This window comes from Chroicocephalus ridibundus, chromosome 19, assembly GCF_963924245.1.
Source record: "Chroicocephalus ridibundus chromosome 19, bChrRid1.1, whole genome shotgun sequence".
Taxonomy (NCBI): Eukaryota; Metazoa; Chordata; class Aves; order Charadriiformes; family Laridae; genus Chroicocephalus; species Chroicocephalus ridibundus.
The window spans coordinates 4,641,543-4,668,284 of record NC_086302.1 but is presented as its reverse complement, the minus strand read 5'-3'; the positions used below and the strand labels follow the sequence as shown (position 1 = coordinate 4,668,284).

Below are 26,742 nucleotides of genomic sequence, written 5' to 3'. Positions count from 1 at the left end.
TGGGGCTGTCTGCGTCTTAACATCAACATCTGGCATGAAGATAAGGAAGAATTTTTGTAATCAAAATAGATCTCTGAAGTCTTTGGCCATCTCTGTGGGGCATTCAGGTGCCTTTGTTTTTAGGTCTGCAGGTATGGTTTTGCTCTTTGCAGTCCTTCCTTCAGGAACTGGAGGTAAGTTGCAGTTGAAGGGTCTTCAAAATTGGTGGAGAAACTAAAGATGCTACTTTCAACATCTTCAGGCTTCATCGAAGTAATATCCAGGAAGTAGTTGGCATTGATGTGGTGAATCTGGGAAGGAAAACAGATGAGGAGAGGAGACTTTAAAAGCCAGAACAATTCCCCAGCCACTGCCTTGGCCTCCAAGACCCAGGTGACAAGACTGTAACAACTCAAAGAACTCTAGCACTTTGTGAATGCTAATTCAGCATCCAGGATTCAGGTCTGCACTTTACAGTCAGAGGAAGATGTGTGAAAGACAATGGCCTCTTTCTTTCCCTGAGAGTCCTGACCCTTCACTTAGGTTAAGAAGAAGATGAAGGCAATTTGGGAAAAATCACACAGGCATAAAACCTAGCTCTGAGCCAGGGCTGGGGAGATGGCAGCCCAACCACGCCGACTGCTGGGGTGCTCTCAGCCCAGCCCAGCTGCAAAACCAGCACCTGAGCTTCAAATGTCTCTGTGCTTTCTGCTCCCCCGAGGAGGTGGGGAAGGGGGACACGCGGCCACTGACCACAGCAACCTCGACAGGCCTGAAGGCACCCACCAGGCCCATCGGGAGGGGAGCCAGCAAGGAGTCACTGCATGCGTTACTGGCTAATTTCTGTGAGTGTGGGGCACAATCGGATGAGCCCTGGCAGGATCCTCCACCGCAGACAGCCCCGCTGGCGACACACAGCAAAGAGCCGCACTGTCAAGTGTCAGGAACTGTTGTGCTTCAGATCCAAGGCGGGGGGGTTGTCGGGGGGAACAGCAGAGCTGAAGCGTGTGGACTTGCTAATGGCTGATTTGCTGTGACAAACTTGGGGAATGGAGAGAAAGATAAATGTGCCAGAAGGTGCTGATAAGGAGAGATTTTCTCCAAAGCATGAGCACAAGGGACAGGAAACAAGCTGCAATGTCTTCCCAAAGGTCACTGACTCCAACCAGGGACAATGAGGGAACACGGGCAGACATTTGGTTCAAGTCTGACTGTTTCCCCCCTCCCTGCCCAGAGCTGCTGCTGTTCTGTTTCTGAATAAAAAGATACTTGTTTCAGATTTCTTGGGAGAGCTGCTGTCTGTCTGCCACAGCATCCCTGGGAGCACAGCACCGTACGGGACTATGGCCCCACAAAGGCTCGAGGAGCCAGGGAACGGCTGGGGGAGCGGACACTCGCTTCAGGGTCTGCAGACGACCCTGAAAAGAGCACATTCTGATGGGACGAGCCAAGCCCAGCTAAAGGGTAATGAACGTACCACTGTGCCATTGGGGAGGCAGATGATCATCTCCACGGGGAAGTTGTATTTCTCCAGGTGCAGGTCAGCCAGCTTGCTGTAGAACTCATTCTCTCTGTTGCTCTGTAAAAAGACCCCAAAGAAATATGTTTGCACACACCAAAACTAGCAGAGCAGTGCAGCAAGAGCACACTGAACACAGGAGGAGGAGGGACACCAAAACGCTACTCTGCAGCCACTAGTAACTGGCTCCATTCTCACCATCTGCTTTACTACTCCCCTTCAGTCATTCTCCCCCTCACTTTTCAGCTGTAGAATTTCTCCCTGAACAATAAAATCACCCCATCACTGGCAGTTCCCAGGCACACCAACAGCCTGATCCCGGCTTTTCCCAGAGTCTCCAGCTCCATGACTGACCCCAGCTGACAGCATTGGCCCAGGGACAGGCTGATAAGTGGGGAAAGGTGCAATCAGGAGACTCAGGGTTCAGACAGTATTTGGTTGCTCCCTGGGTTACAGACAAGTCAGTTTGTTGATGGCACAAATGGCCTTGGGCAGGGCTATCTCACAGTGAAGCATCTGGTTTAGCTTTTAATATTGGCACCATGACAGAGTGAAAGGGGTCATTGTGCCATTTTCTTAGCCTGCCTCCATCTGGTGTTTGCTTGGCCCCTGCAACCGCTAGGACACGGAGGGTTTGGAACCCAAATCCCCCACTGGCACAGGTGTGAGCTCCCCCGTGCCAACCACCATCTGCGTTCACCAGTGCCAAAAGCAAAGAAGGCAGATGTGGCTGCGACACTCACCTGCAGCTCTTCCAGCTCCTTCACCAGGGACCAGCTGCTAATGAAGCTCTCGTTCAGCAGGGCGAGGATGGGCGAACTTTCCAGGACGGTCTCCCGGAGAGTTCGCCCCGAACCTGGCACAGGACGAGAGGCAGACAGTGGTTTGCTGTGTTTCTAGAGCTGACTCTTGCCATGTTTGATGCCACTGCGATGCCACCATCCCAGCCCCATTGTCTTTTTTTCTCCTTTCCTGGCAGTTTTCCACACTTACTGTTTCCCCATGTGTGCTGCTGGCAGAGAAGACTCACCAGAGCAGACCCCAGCCACTTGCAAGGTTTGGTGCATTTGGGAAAGGATCAGGCCCTGCGAATCCACCCTGAGTGCCTTTGCTGTTCAAGACAAGCAGAGCCCATATGTGCTGGAGAATTTTTAAGGGCAGACAGGACTAAAGATACCTGCCCCTCTCCCACCCACCACTCCTGTTCAATGTGGCACACAAGTTCTTTGGCACCGGGGACGGAAATAGCTACATATCAGGACAACCCCAAGCCCACATCTGGCTCTGGCTTCTGCTGCGCAGGTGTCAGGGACAAAGCAGAGAGCAGTGTCCCTTTCACCCTGCAGATGCTGCCTCTACCCAAGCAGACTGAGGGTGGAATAGAAAGGAGAAAGACCAGACCCGTGCCTCCCCCTCGACAAAGGCACCTGAATTAGCGAGTTGGTGCAGGGCTTGTCTCAAATAGATCTGATCCTGCTGCTGGGAGCCTAAGCTCTGATCAGTAATTCCCCACTTCCAGCTCCTTTCTATTCAGCATCTTCAGTGCCAGAACAAGTAGCACAACATTTACCGCTGGCTCCTGACCAGCTCTCTGACCCCTGGCCATTCTCACAGCCTCAATGAGACACCTCATTCCTCCAGCCACACTGGGATTGTCCTCACCTCAGCAGGACTGGTCGTCCAGGGCACCCCACAGCAGGATCGAGTGCACCAGCTTCTTTTCTGCTTTTGCTTTCTCAAAAGCTTGTGTGAAGGGAAGATAAGAGACCTGAAGGCAGAGAGATACCTTGAGAAACAGACACAGAGCAGCCCATCTCCAACATGAGCAGGGTCTGAAGGAACCAGACCTGCTGTACCCCACAGGTGAGACACACAGAGTTTAGATCCTGCAGATTAAGGCAAACAACAACTGTGGTGCCCTCCCCAGGGACAACTTCATCTCCCGGTGAGACCGCAGCGAGCCCATCACGGCATTGTGGGACGTTACCAGCACCTGCAGAGCCCCATCTTTACACACTGCAGAAAGCATCTGCACAACCGCAGGCAGGCTAACGCACCTCAGCAGCCTGGGAAATCTGGTCTTGAGATATTTATTACAAAACCTCACTGAAACAGCCTAAAAACTGGCTGCGAGGGACCCTGCGCAGAGATTGTTCCAATCGCTCAAATGAAGGGAACTTTATTAACATCTTGGCAGCTCAAAGGGACATTTGTAAGCTCAGGCACAAGGAGGCAGCCATTGAAACGTGTCCTTTCAGCCAAGGAAGCGGTGACAGGCAGTAGCCATCTGCTCCACAGGCTGCTGGCATGTTAAATAGTTTTGGTCACCCAATGCTATACATTTGTGTCTCACTGCGGGATGCAGAGGCACAGGCGGATTGTGTGTTTTCTGCTGATAAGGAAAGCTTGGACCAAAGGTAGCTGAACATTGCAAAAGTAACGCCAGAGGAAAACCATTTGTAAGCAGCGCGATTACCTGCCTCACTCAGAAATTGCGCCAGCAGCTACTGATAAGAGGAAGGAAGGATGAGCCTACATTTACAATACAAGCCTGGGACACATGACATCTAGGCTTTGCTCCTGCTCCTGCTGCCGTGCAACCCCAAACGGCCTTTCAGAGATGCTGTCCTCCCTCATCTGGGAACTGGAAGTCCATCAAGCCACACAGGCAGTGCCTGGGAGGCACCCGCTGAGCTGGGACACCCTCACACTATTCTAAATGCTGATCAGGTTGTGGCCTCTGGTTTCTGCTCGTACTCCAGGTGACTGGAAGATGACCTGCCCCAAATAAACGTGCCAAGGAAGAGCCCGGCCCCTTCCTCACCTTCTTAAATGGATACATGGCTACTTCCAGCTTCTGGGCTGCCTCTTCCCAGGGGATTTCCTGCTGCCAAGTTATCTCTTCAAACACAAACTGGATGGGCTCCCCTGAGGGATCCCTGCTGTCAATCACATTCCCGTCCTCGTCATGGATCACAGAGGGGATTGAAGGCCCTGTCGATTCCAGCTCCATCTGCAGGAGAACAGCTGAGAGTTGAGCATTGCAGATATCCCACTCTTGGTTTTTCTGTACTCCAGGACAGGATAAAGATGCAAAATAAGACTGTGCAGCTTCTAATTAAGATACAGCTTGAACTACTGTCTCCTGGAGCTGCACTTTACCAGTTGCAGACGTGTTTTACTGGGGAGTAACAGGAAAGCAACTTTATTTCCTTCAGTTATTGTCTGACTGCGCTCGCTAGATTGGGAACGCATGAGACCCGTTCACTCCATGTTCCCACCATCCCAATGGGGATTTTTGACTGTGGCACACCACATCCTTAAAATCACTGGGATCTGCAGGGCTAGTTTGAAGCTCTTGTTCCTACCACCAGCACAGCCCTTACGCGACCCCTGGCTGGCCACAAGAGGGTGCAACAGGGAAAGCTGTTCAGGAGCTTCCCTGCGGTTCAGTGTTGTAGTACATCTGAAATTATTTTGTAAGTCTATTTTCCTGACTTTTGGTAATTAAAAAGAAACATGGATCTAGTTCAGGAGAAAATGGGACTGTTAAAAATTCAGGCATTCAAAATCCTGCCTTATGTTTCCTGTCCCAAGAGCTGGGATTACCACAGAATAGAGGAATAACCTCATGCAGTTTCTAAATTCAGACACACTGTTGTTCATACACCCATCTGGGCTCAGGGCCTGGGTTCAGCTCCTAATCTTCCCCCCTTGCTTGTCAAGACAACTTCTCAGAAATGGAAGAAGTCACATGAGTCCAGGAGCTTAGGATAAAACCCACACAGAGGGAAAAAATAAAATATCACAAGAACTGGCAACAGGGAGCCATATTGCTGCAGAGGACATACACAGATCAACAGAGATTATATTGTTATATTGAAATGTTCAAGAGAAAGCTCTAAAGAACAGGGATAAGTGAGGTTATACAGCTTAGGGGCATGGCAGCATAAATCCCTGCTGGGATGCTGCACGCACTCAGAGGACTGAGAGTGACTACAGACCTGAGGCAGGTAACCGATATCCACTTCCATGTTGCTGCTTTCACTCGCCCCGTACAGCCACTCCATATCAACGTTCAGAGACCTGCAAGACAAACCCGGTATGTTCAAAGTCATCCAAGGCTAAAACTCTGTATGGGAAACCCCAAACAAATGAGAACACCCAATGCTCCTCTTGCAGGGTCAGCGCTGAAGCCCAGAGCCTCTGGCTCCTTGGAGATCAGCGTTCTCCCTGCACAAGACCAGCAACACCAGTATCCCTGGTGGATCAGGGCCCAGGCACCCACCCAACACTTAAGGCAAACGCGCTCACACCTTTGAGTACTGTCAAAGTACGGAAGAGAGAGGTGTCTTTGCTCCCCCTTCATTTCCAGCACTTAACTTGCACATTCTGATCCTGCTGAACTTTTAAAAGTGTTTTTTTGGAACCAAAAGGCTTTTGTAAGGAGTTGCTGGCAGAGCGGTAAGTGTATGCTTGCTGTAACAAATGTGCTGACAGAGCCATAGGGATTGAGTCGCCAGGGTAATGTTATAATAGAATTTTCACTCCAGGCGTCATGGGCAAAGAGATTTGGAACGTCTTTCCCCTGAAACGCTTCCAGCTGCTTGCCAGAGAGCTGGAATGAGCTAGTGCAAAGCTATGCACACAAAGCCTTAACTTGCAAAACACCAAGCAAAGAATATATTGAAGCAAGAGCATCAGGCTTTGATGAACGTCGGTGCTTTAAGCCAGGCACTGGGATTGCCAGGGGCCACTCTCCACACCCTTCCCATCCCTCCCCATCCTCCAAGTACAAAGGGACAGCTACTGGTGAGTGAATCAGACCCTGAAATGGGTCAGGGATCCTCAGCGACTTGTTAGAGATGCATTTACCAGTTTTACAGGCAACTGCAGAGCTCAATTCACTCAGATTTTCCAGGGACTTGGCTGAAAAGCATGAGCTCATCCATCACAGACACCCAAGGAGCCTTCTGCAGCTTGCAACAGGTATCTGACATCTGCAAGAGCCCCTGCCACAGCCAGGGCTGCTGGGACAGGTCAGGGGGAGCAGTGCTTGCAGCAGTGCTTGCAGAAGAGGCTACTGCCTGCCTCTAGGGTGATATCAGGACAACTTAGATTCCCCATCCCCGTGTGTCCTCCCACGTGCCTGCAGGTACCTCCCTCTACAGTGGTTTGGCACAGGACAGCTCAGGCTTGGATGCTCAGTTGAAGCATGTGCCAGTTGCAGCCAGGTTGTGCAAGGACATCTGTCCCCAACCCCATGCTCCATGTCCCCAGCAACCTCTGCCCTGCTTCTCCCCTGTCCTTCCTCTGCCCTTGTCCTTCCCTGCCTCCTCTAAGCCAGACGCCCCCCAGACCTGTTGATAAACAGAGCTATTCCTGAAAAATTGCATCAGAACCAGTTTAGGGAGCAACTGTAACTAGAGAATTGAGGACACGATGACTGTGATGACCGCTGGCAGAGAAGGACGTATGGGGAAAACAGATAAGCAAACAGCAGAACTAGCCTGCCCAAAGCTCAGACTGCAGATCTGCCTTCCCCGCACAGGCCTGGGCACCCACGTACCACAGGGGACAGGGCTGTTACTGCACTCATATCTTCATATAAAAAGAGCCCACTAGCCTCCCCCCACGCACAGCCCCGAGTGCAGCACAGGACAGGATCCCAAAGCTCCTGGGTTCCACTGGGCCTCATTTATAACAACCCTCAAGTCTCTTTAGCCCCCAGGAAGAGAAAGAAAGGGCTGTACCTGCTGTTAGGGACAAAGAGCTTGAACTCTCGGACATGGGAAGAATCCTTGGAGAGGATGATGTGACCTGTGAACTGGCCTGGGGAAAACCAGAAGGGGAAGTCTGGTGGCTCATTCAGCTGGAACTCAGCATGGATCCTGAAATGAGAAAGGAGCCATCAGCTGCAGTGTCGGGACGAGAGAATGCATCACGCGCTGCAGATGACAGCAGGGAAAAGTTATCTCCAGGCACCAGAAATTATGAAGCTAAATTGGGGCACAGAGGTTCAGTTCAAAAAGCTTTTCATTTCACACAATGAAAAGAGTAAAAGACTGGAGCAGATCCCCTGGGTCAGGATCATCTCCACGATCAATGCCTTTTGGAATTGGGCAATAAGTGTCCATCCAGGAAGGATGAATTACATTATCGTTCCTTGAACTGCAGGAACAGACTAAGACCCTTTCAGCCTCCCTTCCAGCTTGATCAGGCAAATAAAAGCTGTGTGCAACACTCCCAGTAAAACAAGAGAACAATTCCCCAGACTATCCCCCTTGGAAATGCACTCCACCCCCCGATTAACCAAAATCTAAGGAATTTCTCGCTAATCAGACTCGCCCCTTTCAGCCAGGAATAGCTCCAAACCAAGGGTGATGGAGAACGGCTGCTGCCCTGCATCTGGGCAGCAGTCCCTGCCTCAGCAGGGACTGGGCGACACTGGGAACACGGGTGCCCTCTTCGGGCACCAGCAAAGCATCACACCCGGGCAAGAGCGGGCTGTGAATCACCCTCTTCCTCCAACTGCTTCGCCTCCCTCCCAGCGAGGACACATCTGATCTTGCTTGGGAACACGACAGCACATGCAATGACACGTGCGCTCTCTGCCACGGGCTCACAGCAGCCTTCCCCACTCCCCTGAGATATGGAACAAACTCAGAGGAGCCCCCAGGCGCTCCTCTAACACCCCAGACCCATGGCCTTACCTGAATGCTATGGTGTAGTAGAAGGCGCTGATGGCTTGGATGCAGGCCACAGCTCCTTGGGGAGCAAAGCGGGTTTTTACGAAGGGGCGTGGGTGGAACATGCTCAAAAGCCTGTGGATTATGATCTAGAGAAATAATTGTAAGAGAGCAAAAATGAGAACAGTTCCTCCACTGCAGGTCAGCTGCAGCTCCAGAGTAACTCTCTCCACCAGAGCAGGAAGGCAAGTGAATTGCTATGACTTAAAAATTAGCTCAGAGACCTACCTAATGACAAAACAAGGAGATAAAGCAAGAGAGTACTTTTAAAAATAAATCCATCTTCCGCGCTTTTTATGCTACTCTCATTGTTTGCAAGTTTCCATCATCCCAGTCGGTTGAATGTCTAAGTACGGTAAACTGATCTACGAGGCTGCCTCCATCAATACTACTTAAAGACTTTGAAAGAGTGGGTATGCAATCAATAAACACACCAGGCTGGGAAAGGATATCAACTATGCGATCACTAACACCTACCCAGGCACCCCAGGGGAGAGTGATATACACGCTTAGCTTTACAAACTATGTATACACGTCGTTTCACTTGTCAATGAAACGCTCGCCTCTGGGATGGCACCTGGCAACTGTTCCACAAGGCACCATCACTTCATACAAGTGCTTTCTGAATAACCCTCTCCCCTCCCTGTCTGGGAAAGACTAGCCTAAAAACCCAAAAGCTTAAACAAGATGAAGATGCTCAGGGTAGCCTCAGACACCCAAAGCTTTTGCCTGCTCTCAGTTTTACCTCCAATTTAGGAGATGGTGCTCCTGGCTGTACGCTGCAGCCTTTTTGCTCCCTTAGAAAGTCCAGGGAGACATAATGCAATAGCCTCGTCGCTCTAGGGATTCCTGATTCGTCTGGGCTATAAGGCAGAACGTTTATACAAACTACCTCTCAGGTACACAGAAACTGACTTTCATATCTCACCTCTTTGCCCTTGGGAGGAGGAGGGTAAAATCTGTTGTTGGAAAGATACCCAGTGAAGATGTTCAATTCACTAGGAATTATCCACCACGGATCCCCAAGATCCAGTTTATTCTTCGGAGGAAGAAAAGCTTTAAACTGCCTGGCAAGCATCACGCTCATGGGGGCTGCTGGGGCAGTCCAATTCCTCAGCCCAGACAGAGCGACGTGAGAAATCTGTGAACAAAAGACACTATCAGAGCCTAGACCAGACTCTTCAAACGTGCAGTAATGCTGATGGATGTAACTAGGCTCTGGAGAAGGGCGAAAAAACCCCAACTAAACACGTTTTAAATTCTTCCTACCACCCCAAACACCACCAAATAGTTCTGTCAACTTTCAATGATGTGAGTAATAGAAAATGGGAGAGAGGGGAACACACCACGTAACACCACTGCTTTTGGACTTAGCTCCAGGAAAGCCATCTCTAATGTCTGCTTCAAGCTTCCCAGGAAAGGTGTGTTAATTGGGGCACAGCGCTGCTGAGTGCACTGAAAACAATGAAACGCTGCAGAAAGCGGTGAGCTTGATCGTCAAAGCAAATCCCACCGGCTTGAGCAAGACCACCTCCCCCTCTGAACATGCTAGCACTTATTCCTGGTGATGTTACCAGCCCATTGGACATGTTTATACCAGAATTCCCAGCCATACACATCCTGCATTATACGTACTCCCAAGAAACCGTCTTTGCTCTTCGTCATTGTTTCCATGACCAAAGGCTGGAATTTAGCCACAATGGACAACGTCTCCCCGCTTGGATCAGGTGTCTCCTCCTCTTCAAATTCTGAGATGGGAGCAACCCCTAGACAAAGGGACAGGCATTAAAGCAGCTGTTTCCTCTCCCTTCCCTTTTAAGCAATTGTGAAGTGATTACACATTTATCCTGGCAAATCCAGGAGCACTGGGAGCTTCCCAGCTGTCCCTACGCTGTGGCAAAACTCAGACCCACCCCAGAGACCAGCTTTGGCTGCATGGGTTAAAGGGGAGCCCTCCTTTTGGCGGACGGCTCTCTAAACCCCATGGCTCAGTTAAGCAGTCTCATTTCACCCAGGAGGGATCAGAACACATGCTTTAGCCAATTAATTACCGCACAAACAAACAACTGTCTGTATTTCGACTGTACTGTAAGCTCTCCTGCGCATTATCATCACACTTCTTCCTGCTTGGCACCACCAAGAGACATTTGTTACATGCCGCTAGTCTCCAAACATGATCTCTCACAACTGCTATCTAAGAGAGACCGCTACAGCCGGAGGAGGGTATCAACAAAGCGCTGCAACTCACTAATAGATTTGGCCTAGCCTGGGCTGAACTGTATTTGTTGCATTCACCCATCCCAAATCCCCTTTAAGCTCTAGACAAAGTAACTTATGTACTTTGCTAGTCCAGCAATGGGATGTTCCGTCTTATAAAAACTCTACTTTGTGAAAGTGATGTCTAGTGCTCAAGCCTTTTCAGAAACATGTAAAGCTTAGCAGCCTCTCTTCATGTAAATAAGACCCAAAACAGCACTCGGAAAAAAATAAAGACATGAATAAAAACTGTTGAGTGTAGTATTTTTGGTGTTTACTCGGTCTGTGCAGAGAGCGCTCTGTGAGGCAGACAGATACCTACCCGTCAGCTTCTCAGCTATCGGCTTGAACTCTTCCGGACTGAGGTACAGATCGTTGTTTGTGTCCAGAGAAGAAAAGAGAAACAGCCCCTCGCTTCCCAAAGACTTCAGTGCCAGCTCCTAGTTTGGGAAGAAGATGCAAGTGAGATTTCATTCCAACCTCTTACAAAATTCACTCCAGCCCCTCTCAGCTTCAGAGTTTATTTGCATTCTTTCCAGCACACAAACACAGCCATCAAATTGAAAGATTAATGCCCCTTGGCAGGATTTTGTGCTATTTACAATAGGGATCGGTGTCCAGGAACTGTTGGCATGAGCATATTAAAACTACATCTGGCTGAGTAATTCAAACTGAATCATTTGCTTAGTCGGCCTCAAAGTCTTTCGTCAGAAAAATTTCCAACTTTTTCCAGATAGTTAGTCCTAAACCTGCAGATATAGAGAGCACCTGGAGACCATGATTTCTGTAATTAACTGATGCGCAGTGAAATAAAGGCTGTCAAATACATGACTATCCACATTACAAAAACACAAAGGAAATGAACCAAGCCCTTGTAACTCTGGAGAAAGCGACTTCACTTACAGCGGTGCTGAGATCCAGGCCAGCATTACTGCACACAACCGCCCTGCTCTGGTCAAGTTCCCCTCCAAGTCTCCAGCCTCAGGACTGGATGGAACATTTTGGCCCCTTGCTCCACAGGAGGGGAGCACTGCTTGCTCGTTTGGCCCTACATCAGGGAGCCACAAATCCCAGGGTCTTCTCCAGAAACTTCTGCAAGATCCCAGCCACCCTGAGCCTCAGTTTCTCCCTCTGCAAGGCCCAGACGGAGGTCATCCGGTGGAAAACACCACTGAAACGCAATGTCTCCCTTGGAGCAGCCCCAGAAAGGCTCTAGATGCTTCTGGTCATTTCCACTCCGCAGCACTGAAGGGGAGGGGACAACTTTGAGGCAGAAGACAGCTCCACGTTGGTGTGAGAGGAAGAAAGAGACATCGAGCAAGTCAGACAAGCCACAGCCTGCAGCACATCCCCTGTGACCCATCATCTGGGGCAGCTTCTCCTGCCACCCCCGTAAAAGCCTGAAGCTGCAAGGATAAATACTCTGTATTCTGCTGTTTAACCGTGTTTATTCTCTACTGCCTGCAGCACCGTTACCATCCCCAGAGCTCCTGAACTACTTTATTTTCCATCTGTTGCCTGCCAGCCTGAAGCAGCACTAATGCAGCCTGGAAGGCTTTGCTCCCGTCAACTGCAGCAACAAAAGCACTTAAGAGCTTTCCAGGGCAGTTTCAGGACCGAGACAGACAGAAATAAAGACCCTGGAATACAAACCAGAGATCTGGACGCAGACATGGCTGAGAAAAGACAAGGAGGGGGGCGTGCAGGAACTGCACAGCTGAAAAGGAGTGAAGGAACAAGATGGTTATTTATCTACGCACAGGAACAACCTGCTACGAACTGTCCAAGTTTTTGGGGCCAAAACTGTGCCTTCGTTCCCCAAATGAATGGGGAGGTACATACTTGGCCCTGCAAACAGATAACAATACCTTCCTGAGCAACTGCCCTGTTCCCTGACAGCCAGGGTCATGTCATGAAGCCTTGGGTCAGGCTTCAGAGCCCCTCTCGGCTCTAGACCCTGCTTGTGCTTGGCACGTAATGCATTAACCTCGTAAGGGCCCGTGCAATCGCTCAGTGTCTGGCAGCCGGGTCATGGCGCAGGGAAGCGTGCAGGGAGCACGCAACGGCTTCCTCCTCTGCAGAGGGGGCCGTCCTGGATGTGCACCGAGCTCTGAAGAGACGGTCCATTTCCTAGTCCTCTCCACAGCGCATCAGCAACTCCCTGCTGATGAATCTTTTAGAGCCTTTCTTCTTTTTGCACTTTACAGACACGGACCTCAAGGGATGGGAGGCAAATGAGTGACAAAGTTTTTAGTTGGCTAGACCGCCTGCTGCTGTACTATTAGGAAAAACTCATGATCATTTACTTAACAGGGCTAAAGGCGGAAAGAGAACCAGTTATACCCCACGCATACAGAAGAACATCTCTGACTGCGTCTAAGACAGCAGAAGGTGAAGTGGGGGGGAATATGGGTGCCTGGTGTTGGACGTTAGCCTCCAAAAATCAATCTGAATTGCGGGCACGCCTCCATCCCCTCAGCCTGCGCTTTCACACAGGTTAACCAATGAAAAACCATCAGCTGCAGAACCATCAGATAATTATTCCTACAACCACAGCTAGCAGAGATACGGTAGCTTTGCGGTCAGGAAAAGTATTACGAGTGTTATTATAAAGACTTAGGCGTGTGCACACATCTCACGTGCGTCCCAGCAGCTGGCTGAACGCAGCCTCCCAGCTAATGGGATCGGTACCGGGCTCCTGCGGGCTCCAGGGAATGCTGCCCTCCCCAGAACCAGCTACCAGAGCCGCTGCTCCGGCAAAGGCGTGCTCCAGGCAGTACCGGCACAGGGACAGATCGCTCCCTCCGGAAACATTCATTTCCACGCTCACAAAGCACGGCAGCTCGGCGGCAGCATTGCGCGAGCCCCTCGGCACTGCAGGGACCGACCCGGCCGGAGATAAGACCCCAGGCACGGAGGAAGAAAGACTTCTACCGGTCCTGCCGCATGCAGTATGCCGCAGCAAAAGGGATCATAAAAATTGTGTTTAAAATGGGAGAGAGATGTTAGGGCTTGGCCTTTTGCTTTCTGATAACATTCACGTTAGAGAAAGCTCTCCAGAGTTTGTGGTTTTTCTTTTTTTTTTTTTTTTCCCTTTCTAACCTGCGATTATAAGAAATAAAAAAAGTTTCCCCTGTTTGTGCCAGAGGAATAAGACTGAGCTTTTTCAGCCTTTTTGTAGAGGAGGAGACTTGTGGTTTTCACAAAGAGTTTTCTTCTCCCACCTGCTTGTGGGTTGTTTAGCTAAATAAACATTTCCATAGAAAGAGACAAGACATATGTTTTAAGCCAGACGAAGGAAAAATAAAAACCTTGGGCTGTTCACATGGCGTTCTCCTCTCCAGCAGTGCCCAGTCACAGCCCCCACCTGTCCCCTCGCAAAAACCAAACCTCCAGGAGACCTGGCTTTTTGTCAGGCACAGCCGAGATCTCCTCAGCCACCTTTCTGTCCCCGTCAGAAGAATTCTTCTAATCAACCGGTTTGAGCCAGTTCCCCTTTTTTTGCAATGCAAGAGACAAAGAAAGGAGGCATCCTTGAAAAACACTTGTCTTTTTACTATAGAAATACCAGGAAGTCTGCTCTTTTCCGCGAACCTTTTTAGATGTTGAGGGATGCACGCCGAAGCGAAGAGCCGGGGGAGCAGGATCTTTACCAAAGGTATGCTACCTCCAGAGCACGCAGGCGTCATTTGAATCATACAGATTACAATCAAAAACAGTGTCAATCAGCCTAATTTTTTAAAAAAACCCAACACAATAAAGCCCCTAAAAAAACCCTTCCCATTTTTCAGCTCATTCTTTTGCTGCTTCTACAGTCAGAGCTGCTCAAGGCCACCCAAGACCTGCATTTCTAACGTGAAAAAAATCCACAAAAATTCCCTTTTTTCCAGGGAATAAAGCGGGAAGGAGACACCTTCTGGAGCCATCATCGGAGGAGGTGTGAAGCCTGACGCCGAGAGCAGGGCCAGGCTCTAGTGCTCCCACTCTTCCTCCATCTTCTGGCTGGAGCAACGGGCCTCAACAGCACAGTCACTGCTGCTGCCTGGTGGCCACCGCAGCTCTGCGGTTGTTTCAGCCTGGTGGTGGCCACCACAACCACTGTAGCCACCTCAAGCCTGGCGTCTGCCACAGCTCTACAAAACCTCAACCTGGCAGTGGCTCCCTCAAGCCCATACCCACTGGTGTGTGGTGAGCATCACAGCTCAATGGTCACCTCAGTCTGGTGGTGGCCACCACAGCCTGGCAGTGGCCACCTCAAGCTCCACTGCCGCTGATGCCTGGTGATCCCTACAGCCTGGCCAGTAGCTGTCAGAGCTTTGTGGTCCCCACAGCCTGGCAGTGGCCACCTCAACCACAGCAGCCACCTCAGGACTGCAGCCACCAGTGCCCTGCAACCACCAGAACCCAGTGGCAGCCACCACAGCTCTGTGGTCCCCTCAGCCTAGTGACAGCCACCTCAACCCTGGTAGGCACCTCAACCCAGTAGCCACTGGTGTGTGGCAGTCACCTCATCCTGGTGGCAGCTACCTCAGTCCCTGTGACCACCTCAAGCCCACTGGCCACCAATGCCTGGTGGTCACCTCAACCCCAGTGGCCACCGATGTGTGACGGTCACCTCAACCCAGTAATGGCCACCTCAACCCCCATGCCCACTGATGCCTGGTGGTCCCCTCAGTCCAGAGGTAGCCACCTCAACCCCCAGTAGCCATGTAAAACCCCCGTAGCTACCACCGTCTAGTGGTCACCTCAGCCAAGCAGCAGCCACCTCACCCCCAGTGGCCATTCCAACGCCAGTCGCCACTGATGCCTGGCGGTCACCTCAACCCCGGTGGCCCCTACTGCTGGGCAGTCACCTCAGCCTGTCCACGGCCACCACATCCCCAGTAGCCACCTCAAGCCCGGTGGCCACCAACGCCTGGTGCTCCCCTTAGCCCAGCGGTGGCCACCTCAACCCCCGGCGCCCACCGATGGGTGGCAGTCCCCTCAGACCATCAGCGGCCACCTCAACGCCCCCTCAGCGCCGCGGCCGCCATCGCCCCGACCCCCACAGCGGCGCGAAAGAGTCCGCCCGCCATTTCCTCCCTCCCTCCCTCCCCTCCGTGAAGGGGCAGCGCGGCCTCAGGACCGCCTCTCCCCCGGCCCCCTCTCCCCCCCGCCCCCTTTCCCCGTTACCTGCTGTCGGGCTGCTTCACCGTCCCGGTAATACTTCACGGCCACCAACGCTGCCAAAGCGGCCAGGGCCAGAGCCAGGCGCGGAGGGGCCGCGCCGGGACCCGCCATACTCGCGTCGTTCAGCGCCGCCGCCCCGCCGCCGCCATGGCCGCGCCGGCCGGGGGAGGAGGCGTCAGGCGGGCAGGGCCCGGCGAGGAGGGGCCGGGGCCGGGGCCGGGGCCGGTGTCCGCCTCGCGGGGAGCGGAGTGGGGGAGAGGGGCCGGACGGGGGCCGCAGGCCTCAGGCCTGCGGCCCCCGTCCGGCCCCTCTCCCCCCCTCCGCTCCCCGCAGGGACCTTCACGCGATCCTGAGGAAAAAACACTTTTTATCCTCCAGATTATCCGCTGAGGGGGGACTTTTAGAGGAGATTCATCACCTTCCTCTTCAGCTTTCCGTCGGTTGTGCTTTTAATTATCGATGGGAGAGCGGCGCGTCCTCCCTCCCCCGTCGTTTCCAAAGTGGTCATTAGTCCTTAATTCAGTGTTCCCCCCCTCAAAAAAAAAAAAAGAAGAGCCGTATCCAGCTCTTCTACTTGGTTTCAGCTCAGCAAAATGGGCTTTTAATTTTTTTTTAACCCCCCAGATACTACAGTTTTACTTGATTTCAGCAGGGTTTAAGCCCTGGGATTGCAGGGACAGGAATGACTTCGCAGCCATCACCGAGCCTCAGCCACCACGATCCCCAAATTTTGAGCCATTGCTACCATCACCCCACATTTTTGAGTCATTTCTGCTACCCTTTACGCCATCCCCCCAAACTTTTCCACCCCTCCACACACCCCCCCCCACCGCCTTCGTGTCCTTCAGGTTCTTCTGCACGGTTGTCACATCACTCCTTAGCAGTGGCTCGGCCAAGAGATATATATTTAGTCATTTTAATCTTTCCTCATAAATCAGTCTCCTGCTCCTCCTTACATGCAATCCTGCACCGCCACTGAAATTCCCTGATTGCCGGGGAAGATTTAGTACCATTTTCTGCTGCTGCAGGGCTAACAGCGTAGAATGTTTGATCTCTCTAAGGGAAGCGTTAGCATTTAATCCTTTGAAGCTTTTGCGGTTTCCTAAGCCTGCCTAATCATTTTTTGTTTTAGGTTTAAAGAGCGTTTTGGTTGGAGACGAGGAGAGCATGACCAGGCCGTTAAGAGAGTGGTGGTGGCTGCACCAAGGAAGAAGGAAGAGGATGGTAATCCTGGGCGGAGCAGGCTGGGAGCGCGTGGAGTTTTGAGCAATTCCTGGGACAAGATGTAAAAATCCCACCGTGCATTTTCTTGTAGACCACAGCAAGCGAGACCGGAGGGAGCAAGACTCGGTTGGTGAAGAGGGGCCTTCTCCCTGGGACCTGGGCACCGTCCCTCTCTCTGCCATAGATCCCTGCGGATATTTCTTTTGCAGCAATGGCGCAAGCTTGGGCAACACGGTGAACCAGGCTGAGAAGCCCAGCAATAGAATAAACACTGGGTTATTTGTAACTCAGATCATCTGCATGGCCAAGGGAGAAAGGAGAAGATTCCTTCTGCCAGGTCCACCACAGAAGAAAACATGCATGAAGCTCTGCCACTGCTCTTTGCTCTCCACCTCCCCATCCCTCAAAGAACTGGTGCTTGGGCCACAGGGAGGAGATGAGAGGAAATGAATTCACAGAGCACTGAAATAATGTCTGCTCCCAGAGGCAGGTGTGAATGAGTTAAGCACTCAAGCACTTTTAAGCAGATGTGCTTTAAAATTTCCCAGACTCATTAGGTTGGGCAGCGAGGTGCGGAGAGCTTTTGCTTACCTCAAATAACCTACCAAGTACCTTTAGAGCACAAAATGTAACAGGACGAGATAGCTCTGAAACAGGATCAATCTACCTGGGCGTCGGGGAAACGAGCAAGAGCAAGAGGTGATATGAGATGACAAAGCCTGCAGACACCCAGATGGAGAAGGCGACCTGACAGGGTGGCAGGCAGAGCCAAGAGGATACCATTTAGACGAGAAGCAGAGGGGCTCATTTTACATCTGAACCATTTCCAGTGTCACCAGCGACCATATAAAGATGACAAATGGATGAATTATTTGATGGGAAAAAGAATGGAAGACAAAAGGTGAAATAATTCAGGGCATCTGCTGGGAACTAATCCTCCTCAAAGGAGAACAAAACCAACAGCTCCGGGCTCTACGCTGCTGGTTCTTGAGATTACAGATTACAGTGCTCAGGAAGAATTTTAAATATCCAGACATCTGCTGCATGGCCCACCCAGGCACACTTGTATCGAAGGAAATCGTCGTGACAGAGAAATAACAAGGAAGATTTCCACCAAGAAAACTCACACAGCAGGAAAAACCATCTCCTGTTGCCAGCAGGGAGAGAATCTGTCTGAAAATAAGGCAAATAGTGAGAAATTGATAGCAGGGATGAAAAGCTTGGAGCGATCTTTTTCGCAGTAGAGGGATGGGTTTCCCATATGTGAGAGTACACGCAGTAACTCCACGTTCCAGGGCGGCACGTTGCGAGAGCAGAGAAACCCTGTCCTTGTTTAAATTGATGGCCCCATTCCCACAGCCTAAAACCCTGGCCCATTTTAAAGCCAAAGCCATCATGATGTAATGGAAGGCGGCATTAAAATCTGAGCTCTGTGCACAAATGGAGAAAGCACCTGGAAACAGAAAACCCCTGAGGAAGCAAGTCCCGACCAGACTGAGGCCCAAAAATATTAATCCTCTGAAAAATAGTAAGAAGCAAGGAGTATCCAAGTCTGGTTTCATGGGGCTTTTGGAAGGGGACACGAAAACCAGAGGTGCGTTTACTGCAGAAGAGGGGCTGCATTGTGACAAAGCTTCACAGCCATGGAAAACATAGAGTTCATCCCAGAAAAAGAACCGCCAGCAAAGGCTGCGGAGTGAAATGACCTTTGATTGAGACGTTTCAAAGTCGACCATTGAGTTGAAAAGCAAGAGCCAAAGCCTACCCGATTCCCAAGGGCTCGCATTCCTAACTCCCCCTTGACCTTTCGTATGCAGTAGGAAGCGAGTGGGTTCACTTACAGTTCTGACACTTGCCAGCTCTCACTAACTGAAAATATTTACAATGCAGGGGTGTTTTAGTGAGAAGATTCCTAATTACAGCCCGCTACCTGTTTGAGGCTCCACAGGGAATGAAGCCAAAGACCCAAACGTGATCAGAAGTAACTGCTGAAACTTTGAAACCGCTTGCGCTGGGAGCCAGCGCTCGATGCATCACATCTGAAACAATCAGATAAGTAGATCAGATCAAAATGTATGTGGAAAAATACTACGACTGCCAGGCTTTTGAATTCAATAACCAATTCTGCTGAAAGCCTTACAAGGGAATTTAATAACGCCGTAAAAAATGAAGTGTGGGTTACAGAAAGATGCATTTGTTTTCTGGGTAGTTTTGTCTTATCTCCTTGTATGGTCAGGTAACAACAGCCGGCTGTTCTACAAGCAATAGTTATTAGTTTTCATCTCTACCACTAACGCAACTTTCTTTCATCAGAACTTAATTTACAGGAAAGTTCTTCTGACATAAAATAGGGCCTGTTCTGATGGTGAAAATTAACGTGGTAATCACAGCTTCTGAATTTGAATGTAACAGGGGAAACGGGAAATAACCTGGGCTGGTCACATTTCCTGTTAACATGACTCAAAAATAGAAAAAAACCCATCATAAATCAACAACAGAATTCACACTGGTGTCCCACATGCCTGAGACTGAAAGGCAAGACAGCAGCTCAGACACACATCTTCCCAGATCCTTTCCATTGGACATTTAAAACCAACCCTCTGGTTCAAACGTAACCCCCCATTTATCTGCTCCAAGTTCCCAACCGGACAAACAGAAGTCCCGCCACCCCCACCTCGCAGGAACCATACAGGGCGGGTGCAGGATAAGAGAGGTGAAATCCCAGAGCACCCAGGGCTCCCCGAGGGGAGGGCTCTGCTCGAGCAAGAGCATCCAGCCAAGGCTCCAGGTGTGCAGAGGAGCGAGGGAAGAGCAGAACGTTTCAAGACAGCAGTGGGGCAAACGCTTCTGTCACCTGCATTGCCGTAGGACAGAGAAATCCCAGTCGTGGCTCAGGGCCAGGCCTTGGAACAAAGCTGATCCTTGGAATGCGTCTTTACTCCTGCTAAATACATGCATGCTTAACTTGATGCCTGTCATGAATCCACTGGCCTCAGGGATTTAACCACGGATATCTGTGAGCACAGGCAGAAGTATTTGCAGAATTGTGGTCTAGGAGAGCGGCAATTTTCAAGCATGGCTGTTTGCAACAAAAAGCTTTTGTTGTGACGGGTGCTGAACTCCATGCCAGTGTCTTGGTAAGCAAACTTATCAGTAAGCTTTGTATCGTCAGGCATGCTGGGCAACTAAAAATCCTCCCTATTTGCGATGCAGCCTCCGAACTGCAGGAAAGCAGCAGCTCCCCTCTAGATGTGTGACTTCACTAATCCCGTTCTTGCTCACTTGTACGGAAGAGAAAACAAGAGCTGAGTTTTAACGTAACACCAAGGATCTATTTCTAAAGGAAACTAGAACCATATTATTTATTTTGGGGGTTTAAATTTTGCCAGTTAAAGTGTCTTCAGTTACTCCAAGAGCAGGGCATTTTTATTTATGGAATTCCCTTAATCCATTATAAAACCCCTCTGAGCTAAACCAGCTTCCTGGTATCCAAATCTCCCGGATAACACGACTCACTCCCAAGATGTTTATTTACCAATAACCATTCCTGCAGGCCAAGCTTACCAGCCCGTATCTTTATCCCCAGGATAATGCTAAGTCCCCATCTGACAACCTTATTTCTCTTGGGGAGTCATAAAGCCATGAATTTACAAGCACATTTTTTGTTTTCACAACTTGCTCAAAGCAACTTCGTCTTCCCAAGTTGCTGAATGAACCAGTTATCAAGAGAATGTCACAAGAACGAACAAAAATGTTCCATCACCAAGGGCTCCGCGGCTTTGCAGTGACCAGAGGAAAGACTGCCGGGAGAAAGGATGCTGATCCCAGATCCAGCCCTTGGTGCAAGATTTGTTAAGATACTCACAACTGCCAGAGGGAGATCAGGGGCGGTGTGTGGACATCTCTGCACCGTCCTCCTGCTCGGAGTCACAGAGGACACGCAGGCTAAACTGCTAGTTCAGCGGCAGGACGCATGGAAGAATCTGGCTTCAATTTTTTTCCTTTCTTTTTCTTCTGTTACTTCAGTCCAGAAACGATGTATATCAAAGAGCAAACTTGGCTGGGGATTACTTATTTTTCGCTAGAAAAATAAGATGTTTAGTAGAACTCCTGCTAACCCATATCAGATGGTGAACAAGCAATTTAAGAGAGCTGGTGCAGATGGGAATTGCCGTCCATACACTGGCTAGATTGCTCTAGAAATCAACATCTATTGTGAAATATTCTTGAAATCAACCAGTATTGTCACCTAGTTATTCCAAGCATGATGTAACAGGCCTTTGACAGATGGCTTTAAAAAGGATCAACCCAAACATGCTTTTTATTTTACAAGACTTTTATTCTGTTTCACAGATTTGACTATTACAGCAGTGAAATTATTACAAGTGACTCATAACATTTAGTTCCAAATAAAAGTAGAAAAACACAAAAACGATAAAGGAAAGTTAAATGAGATGTGATGTGTGGTACATGTGTTTTAAGAGCACAGAAGAAGTATATAAAAATACATTAGGATCAAGAATTTTGCAGACAGGTTTTGATTTAGTTACAGTTTTGACACCACAGAATCACAGAATCACGGGATGGTTGAGGCTGGAGATCAAGTGGACCAACCCCGCTGCACAAGCAGGGCCACCCAGAGCCGGCTGCCCAGGCGGCTTTTGAGTATTTCCAAGGACGGAGACTCCACGGCCTCGCTGGACAACCTGTGCCAGTGCTCGGTCACCCTCAGGGTAAAGAAGTGTTTCCTCGTGTTCAGAGGGACCCTCCTGTGTTTCAGTTTGTGCCCAGTGTCTCTGGTCCTGTCACTGGGCACCACTGGAAAGAGCCTGGCTCTGTCCTCTTTGCACCCTCCCTTCAGGTATTTATATACATTAATATATTTATATACACTTATATATTTGATGTGTATAAATACCTGAGCCTTCTCTTCTCCAGAGTCCCAGCCCTCTCAGCCTTTCGTCACAGGAGAGATGTTCCAGTCCCTTAATGATCTTTGTGGCCTTTTGTTGGACTCTCTCCAGTATGTCTATGTCTCTCCTGTACTGGGGAGCCCAGAACTGGACACAGTGCTCCAGGTGTGGCCTCACCAGCGCTGAGTAGAGGAGAAGGATCACCTCCCTTGCCTTGCTGGCAATACTTTGTCTAAGGCAGCCCAGGATACCACGAGCTGCCTTTGCAGCAAGGGCCCATTGCTGGCTCATGGTCCATTTGGTGTCCACAGGACCCCCAGGTCCTTTTCTGCCAAGCTGCTTTCCAGCCAGGTGCCCCAGCACATACTGGTGCACGGGCTTGTTCCTTCCCAGGCGCAGGACTTCACAATTCTGCTTGCTGAACTTCACTAGGTTCTTAGCAGCCCACTTCTCCAGCCTGTCGAGGTCCCTCTGGATGGCAGCACCATGCTCTGGTGCATCAGGCACCCCTCCTAGTTTTGTGTCATCAGAAAACTTGCTGAGAGATCATTAATGAAGACATTAAACAGGACTGGACTCAGTACTGGCCCCTGGGGCACTCTGCTAGTTACTGGCCAGGGCCTGTGGACTTATCTACGTCCAGTTTGCTGAAGTATACCCTGACCTGATCCTCTTCCACCAAGGGTACATCTTCCTTGCTCCAGCCTTTCCCCCTGGTCTCTGGAACCTGGGACTCCTGAAGGCTAGTCTTGCTAGTAAAGACTGAGGCAAAGGAAATATTTGGTATTTCAACCTTTTCCATGTCCTGTGTAACCAGGTCCCCTGTCTTGTTGAGCAGTGGGCCCACATTTTCTAGTCTTCCTTTTGTTGCCTATGTTCTAGTAGAAGCCCTTCTTGTTGTCTTAGATGTTCCTGGATGAATTCAATTCCATTTGGGCTTTACCTTTCCTAATGTCAGCCCTGGATGCTCAGACAATGTTTCTGTAGTCCTCCCAGCTTACCCATCTTTGTTTCCACCCTTTTTGTGTTTGAGCTTGGCTAGGAGGTCTCCATCCACACAGGCCTCCTGGCATTTTTGACTGACTTTCTGCTCATTGGAATGGAACTTCTTGAGCTTGGATGACATGATTCTTGAATATTAACTGGCTTTCTCAGGCCCCTCTTCCCTCCAGGATCTTATCCCACAGGACTCTTCCAAGCAGATCTTTGAAGAGACCAAAGTCTGCTCTCCTGAAGGCCAGGGTTGTGAGCTTGCTTTTCACCCTCCTTCCTGCCCTCAGGATCCTGAACGCCACAATCTCATGGTCACTGCAGCCAAAGCTGCCTTGGATCTTCACACTCCCAACAAGCCCCTTCTTGGCAAAGTATGAGGTCCAGCAAAGCACTTCTCTTTGTTGGCTCCTCTGTCACTTGGAGGAGGAAGTTATCATCAATCCAGTCAAGGAACCTCCTGCATTGCTTACGTCCTGCTGCGCTGTCCCTGCAGCAGATATCAGGGTGGCTGAAGTCCCCCATGAGGACCAGGGCCTGCAAATTCAAACCTGAGTCTGCTCCTATCTGTCTGTAGAGGACCCGATCTTCCTCTTCTTCCTGGTCAGGTGGCCTATAGCAGACAGCCACTATAATGTCACCTTTACCTGTCCTCTCTTTAGGCCTAACCCATAAGCTCTTAGCTCCTCATCCACCCCCAGGCAGGGCTCCAGGCACTCCACTGCTCTCTCACATAAAGGGCAACTCCCCTTCCTCCTTCTCCTACCCTGTTCTCCCTAAAGAGCCTGGAAAGCCTACCATCTAGAAAGCACTGTATATTGAAAACTGTTAATTAGAAAGGTGATAAATCCAAGAGTATACAAAAGGCAAAAATGAAACAGAAAAACGAAAGGAGGATGTGTGTGTGTGAAGTCTATTTTATGGCAAACTTCCGGTCCTTTGGCCACTATAAAGCAAAGTCAGTGGATTTCATATAAATTCTCTGTATAAAGGAATGTCTATGAACTGTGTACAATATGGCCCAGAATAAACATCTCATTATCAGGCTAATAAAGCTCCTCACAGAGGAAAAGAAGGTGCTTATGTCACGGTTTCGTCTCCCCAATATAATACTGTCCGGAATTGGACTAGTGCCCCAAAATACCATTTTAGGAACAACGCGAATTCCTTTAATGGAAAGGAAATGCAGCAACCCGCTGACGCTGCAGCAGCAGGGCGCTGGGCAACGGCCTCACTACTGCGCGCTTGCTTTAAAGTTCGTGTGGTTGATTGGCAGGGGGTGAGCCTCTGTGTTGAACACCCAGTCGTCCAGGGACAGCACGTCATCTTCACAGAACAGAAGATAGAGGTACCTGGAGCCATAAGGCGAGGGTGGGTGGGAAGAAGATGGACACAAAGGGAGATTAAAGGAAATTCAAGTGGGGCTCCAAGCACGCACGAGCAAACACCGTCAGCTGGACTGCGATGGGGGCTGCCATTGGCCTCAGCTGCCACGGTTTACGGTGACACATTTCCCGACTCCCTGCCTCACTCTCCTGCTGGAAACTACCACCCCTGGGGCAAAGGCAGCAAAACGGGATGCACATCTGCGCCCAGCCACCCCACAAACATCAGCTCATGCCACAAGCAAAGGCAGATCTGCAGCAAGGGGCAGCAAATTCAGGCCACAGTCACGCCTCCTCTGTATGCAGGACATTAACCTGGCAGAGGAGACAGCTGTCTCTTAAACCGTCAGAGCTAAATTCAAGGGAGCTCAGCAGTCAGAGCCTCCCACTTAGAGCAGCTCTAAGTGACAGGAAGAGTCCTTTAAATCCAGCACATGAGCAGAAGCCTCGAGAATGCCAATGACAGCACTGGTGCTGCAGGAGGAAACTACCAAAGCTTTTGCAGCAGCCATAGCCTTGCCTGGTTTTTCCCACAGAGGACAAGACTTCCCCCTTATTATTAGAGACTTATTAAGCAGACAAGAGTGTTGATGCTGCAGGAATTACGGTACTCTGAAAGGCCTCTGTGATACTAGACTTACTTCAGAGTCTCTGCGAGGAAAAAACTCTGTTGCATGTTGTCATGGGTTGGGGTTGTGGTGTAAACGTCTCGGATGCCAGAAAAACCAGCTTCTACTCTACAATGTTTTTCCAGGGCCTGAGAAAAGAAAAGAAATCTTAGTAACATACAATAGCACGGAGTAACTCATTAATCATCATCAGCTGCATTACAAGTCAGCTTTACAAATCTAATTCCAGGTTTATAGTAGCCTCTGTCTCTTACTGAAGAGCATGGTGATTACTCCAGACTCTGGGAATAAAGCTGGTTCTAAGGAAATAGCAAGAGAAATATAAACCGCCTAAGTTAGTTGATTGATTGACCTTGACGTTACACACACAGCAAAACCAGATCTCAAGTGGCAACTCTGGCTGTTTGCAGAGCCTCTTTTGCAGGGCAGCAGACAAATGACAGTTCTGCCACTGAAACGCAGCCCCTGCTAGGATGTGGGACGGCAGCCAACAGGCTACTGCATGAGCTAGAAAGAGGTGAGGGACTTTCTGGCTGGGAGGTCTTTGTGGGAAGAAGACAAGACAAAGGGCAAAGGCAGGTTCGCTGATTTTCCCTGGCGAGCTATGAACCAGTGGTTCTGAGCAGTCCAGACATTTCAAATAGAAGGCTGACTCCTTTTTGCAGAGGGCTGTTACGTTAATAGCAGGTTTTGCTGTCTGCAGCACTCGTCTCCATAAACCTCCACTGTTTTGACTGACTGATTGATTTTAGCATAGCCCAAAAGGGAGAAGAAAAACAGTCAAAATGATCAACAGAGACACCGCACTAAATTGAGCTATTCTGTGTATTCCTGCCCCTTTGCTAATGTGTCTTAGTGTCTAACATAATGTAGATAATTTCTGCTCTTTTTATTAACTGAAGGAAAGATTTTTGTAAGAATCCAGCAGCCTGTAAGAGTTATTATTGTGACCTTTCCAACCATACCTTCACAACCTCCCAGCCCCACTGCCTGTACTTGGGGTCGTGTGTCAGCCGCCACATGTACATGTAGCTTTCTACCACTTCTGGGCGTAGGATGTAGTAGCGCTCGCTGAGTCTGGTTGCCATGGCTTCACTTCCAGCATCAAAGCGAAAGGCTTCGGGGCCAAGTTTGGTATCTAGATAAAATCACACACATGCAATGGTCAATTTGACGAGAAAGCAAGTAAACAGACCGTCCAGGTGCTTTTATGCTGCTCAGGCTGCCAACGTTTAACTAAGGCTTGCAGGAGGTCAGATGAGCAGATCAGTCATGTCTGTGAATCACAACAACCTCACAGCTGATGTCAAAACAGGGGCAACTCCGCAGAACGCACGAGCTGTGCCCACTGCCGCTCCGGCTGTTGCTTATTCTGTGGTATGTCTGGGTACTATCTAGGTGAGGATAAAGTCTTCCTGAGGGTGGATACAACCAACAGAAACTTGGACCAGATTTGAGCATGGAGAGGGCAGGTACAAATCTCCCTCATGTCCTAGCACTTTTGCTGGGCTGCTATTTGCCCCTAGGAATTGCGCTGCCCCTGACCCTGAGAGCAGAGTTTGGCATTGAAGACAAGCTCAGAACCCAGGTGAGAAAGAACAGAGAGACAGATCCTGTTGTAAAGCCTCAAAGAGAAAACACATTCAAAGGAAAATCCAGCCATGAGCTGACCCGGCTGTAACAGAGATATTGATACGCTGCTCCCGGGCAGGGGCTTGTTTCACAGTTCTCAGTCCACCAGACCCAGCCATTTCCCCTGCACTACGGCAGGGAGGCTGTAAGAAGTGGTACCTGGGGCCTTCAATCACTTCTGCCTTTCCTCCTGGTCCACTAGCAGCCTCTTTGAAAAGAAAACATCAGGATGGTGGGGAAGGCTTCATCAATTTCACTGGTATTTTATAAATAAAACATTAAGAGTACCTTGGTCTT

At 49.9% G+C, this 26,742-nt stretch overlaps 2 protein-coding genes across 2 annotated transcripts in view; both read right to left on the bottom strand.

Moving 5' to 3' along the window:
- Window positions 1–116: 116 nt before the first annotated feature.
- SELENON (selenoprotein N) lies at window positions 117–15,868 on the bottom strand. The gene is made up of 12 exons (XM_063356082.1): window positions 15,676–15,868; window positions 10,826–10,943; window positions 9,883–10,013; window positions 9,176–9,388; window positions 8,212–8,336; window positions 7,252–7,389; window positions 5,503–5,584; window positions 4,323–4,511; window positions 3,161–3,266; window positions 2,242–2,354; window positions 1,457–1,558; window positions 117–290 (listed from the first exon to the last, which is right to left on the bottom strand). Exons 1-12 carry the CDS (start codon window positions 15,781–15,783, stop codon window positions 120–122), a joined length of 1,596 nt encoding a protein of 531 aa, XP_063212152.1. The 5' UTR covers window positions 15,784–15,868; the 3' UTR covers window positions 117–119.
- A 5,346-nt stretch (window positions 15,869–21,214) lies between these two features.
- Window positions 21,215–26,742, bottom strand: part of MAN1C1 (mannosidase alpha class 1C member 1) — a 68,532-nt gene continuing 63,004 nt past the window's right edge. The window contains exons 11-13 of the mRNA XM_063355707.1: window positions 25,779–25,951; window positions 24,826–24,941; window positions 21,215–24,151 (exon numbers count right to left, since the gene is read on the bottom strand). Of these exons, the coding sequence (XP_063211777.1) occupies window positions 24,034–24,151; window positions 24,826–24,941; window positions 25,779–25,951 (407 nt within the window). The 3' untranslated portion in view covers window positions 21,215–24,033. The remainder of the gene's footprint in view (window positions 24,152–24,825; window positions 24,942–25,778; window positions 25,952–26,742) is intronic.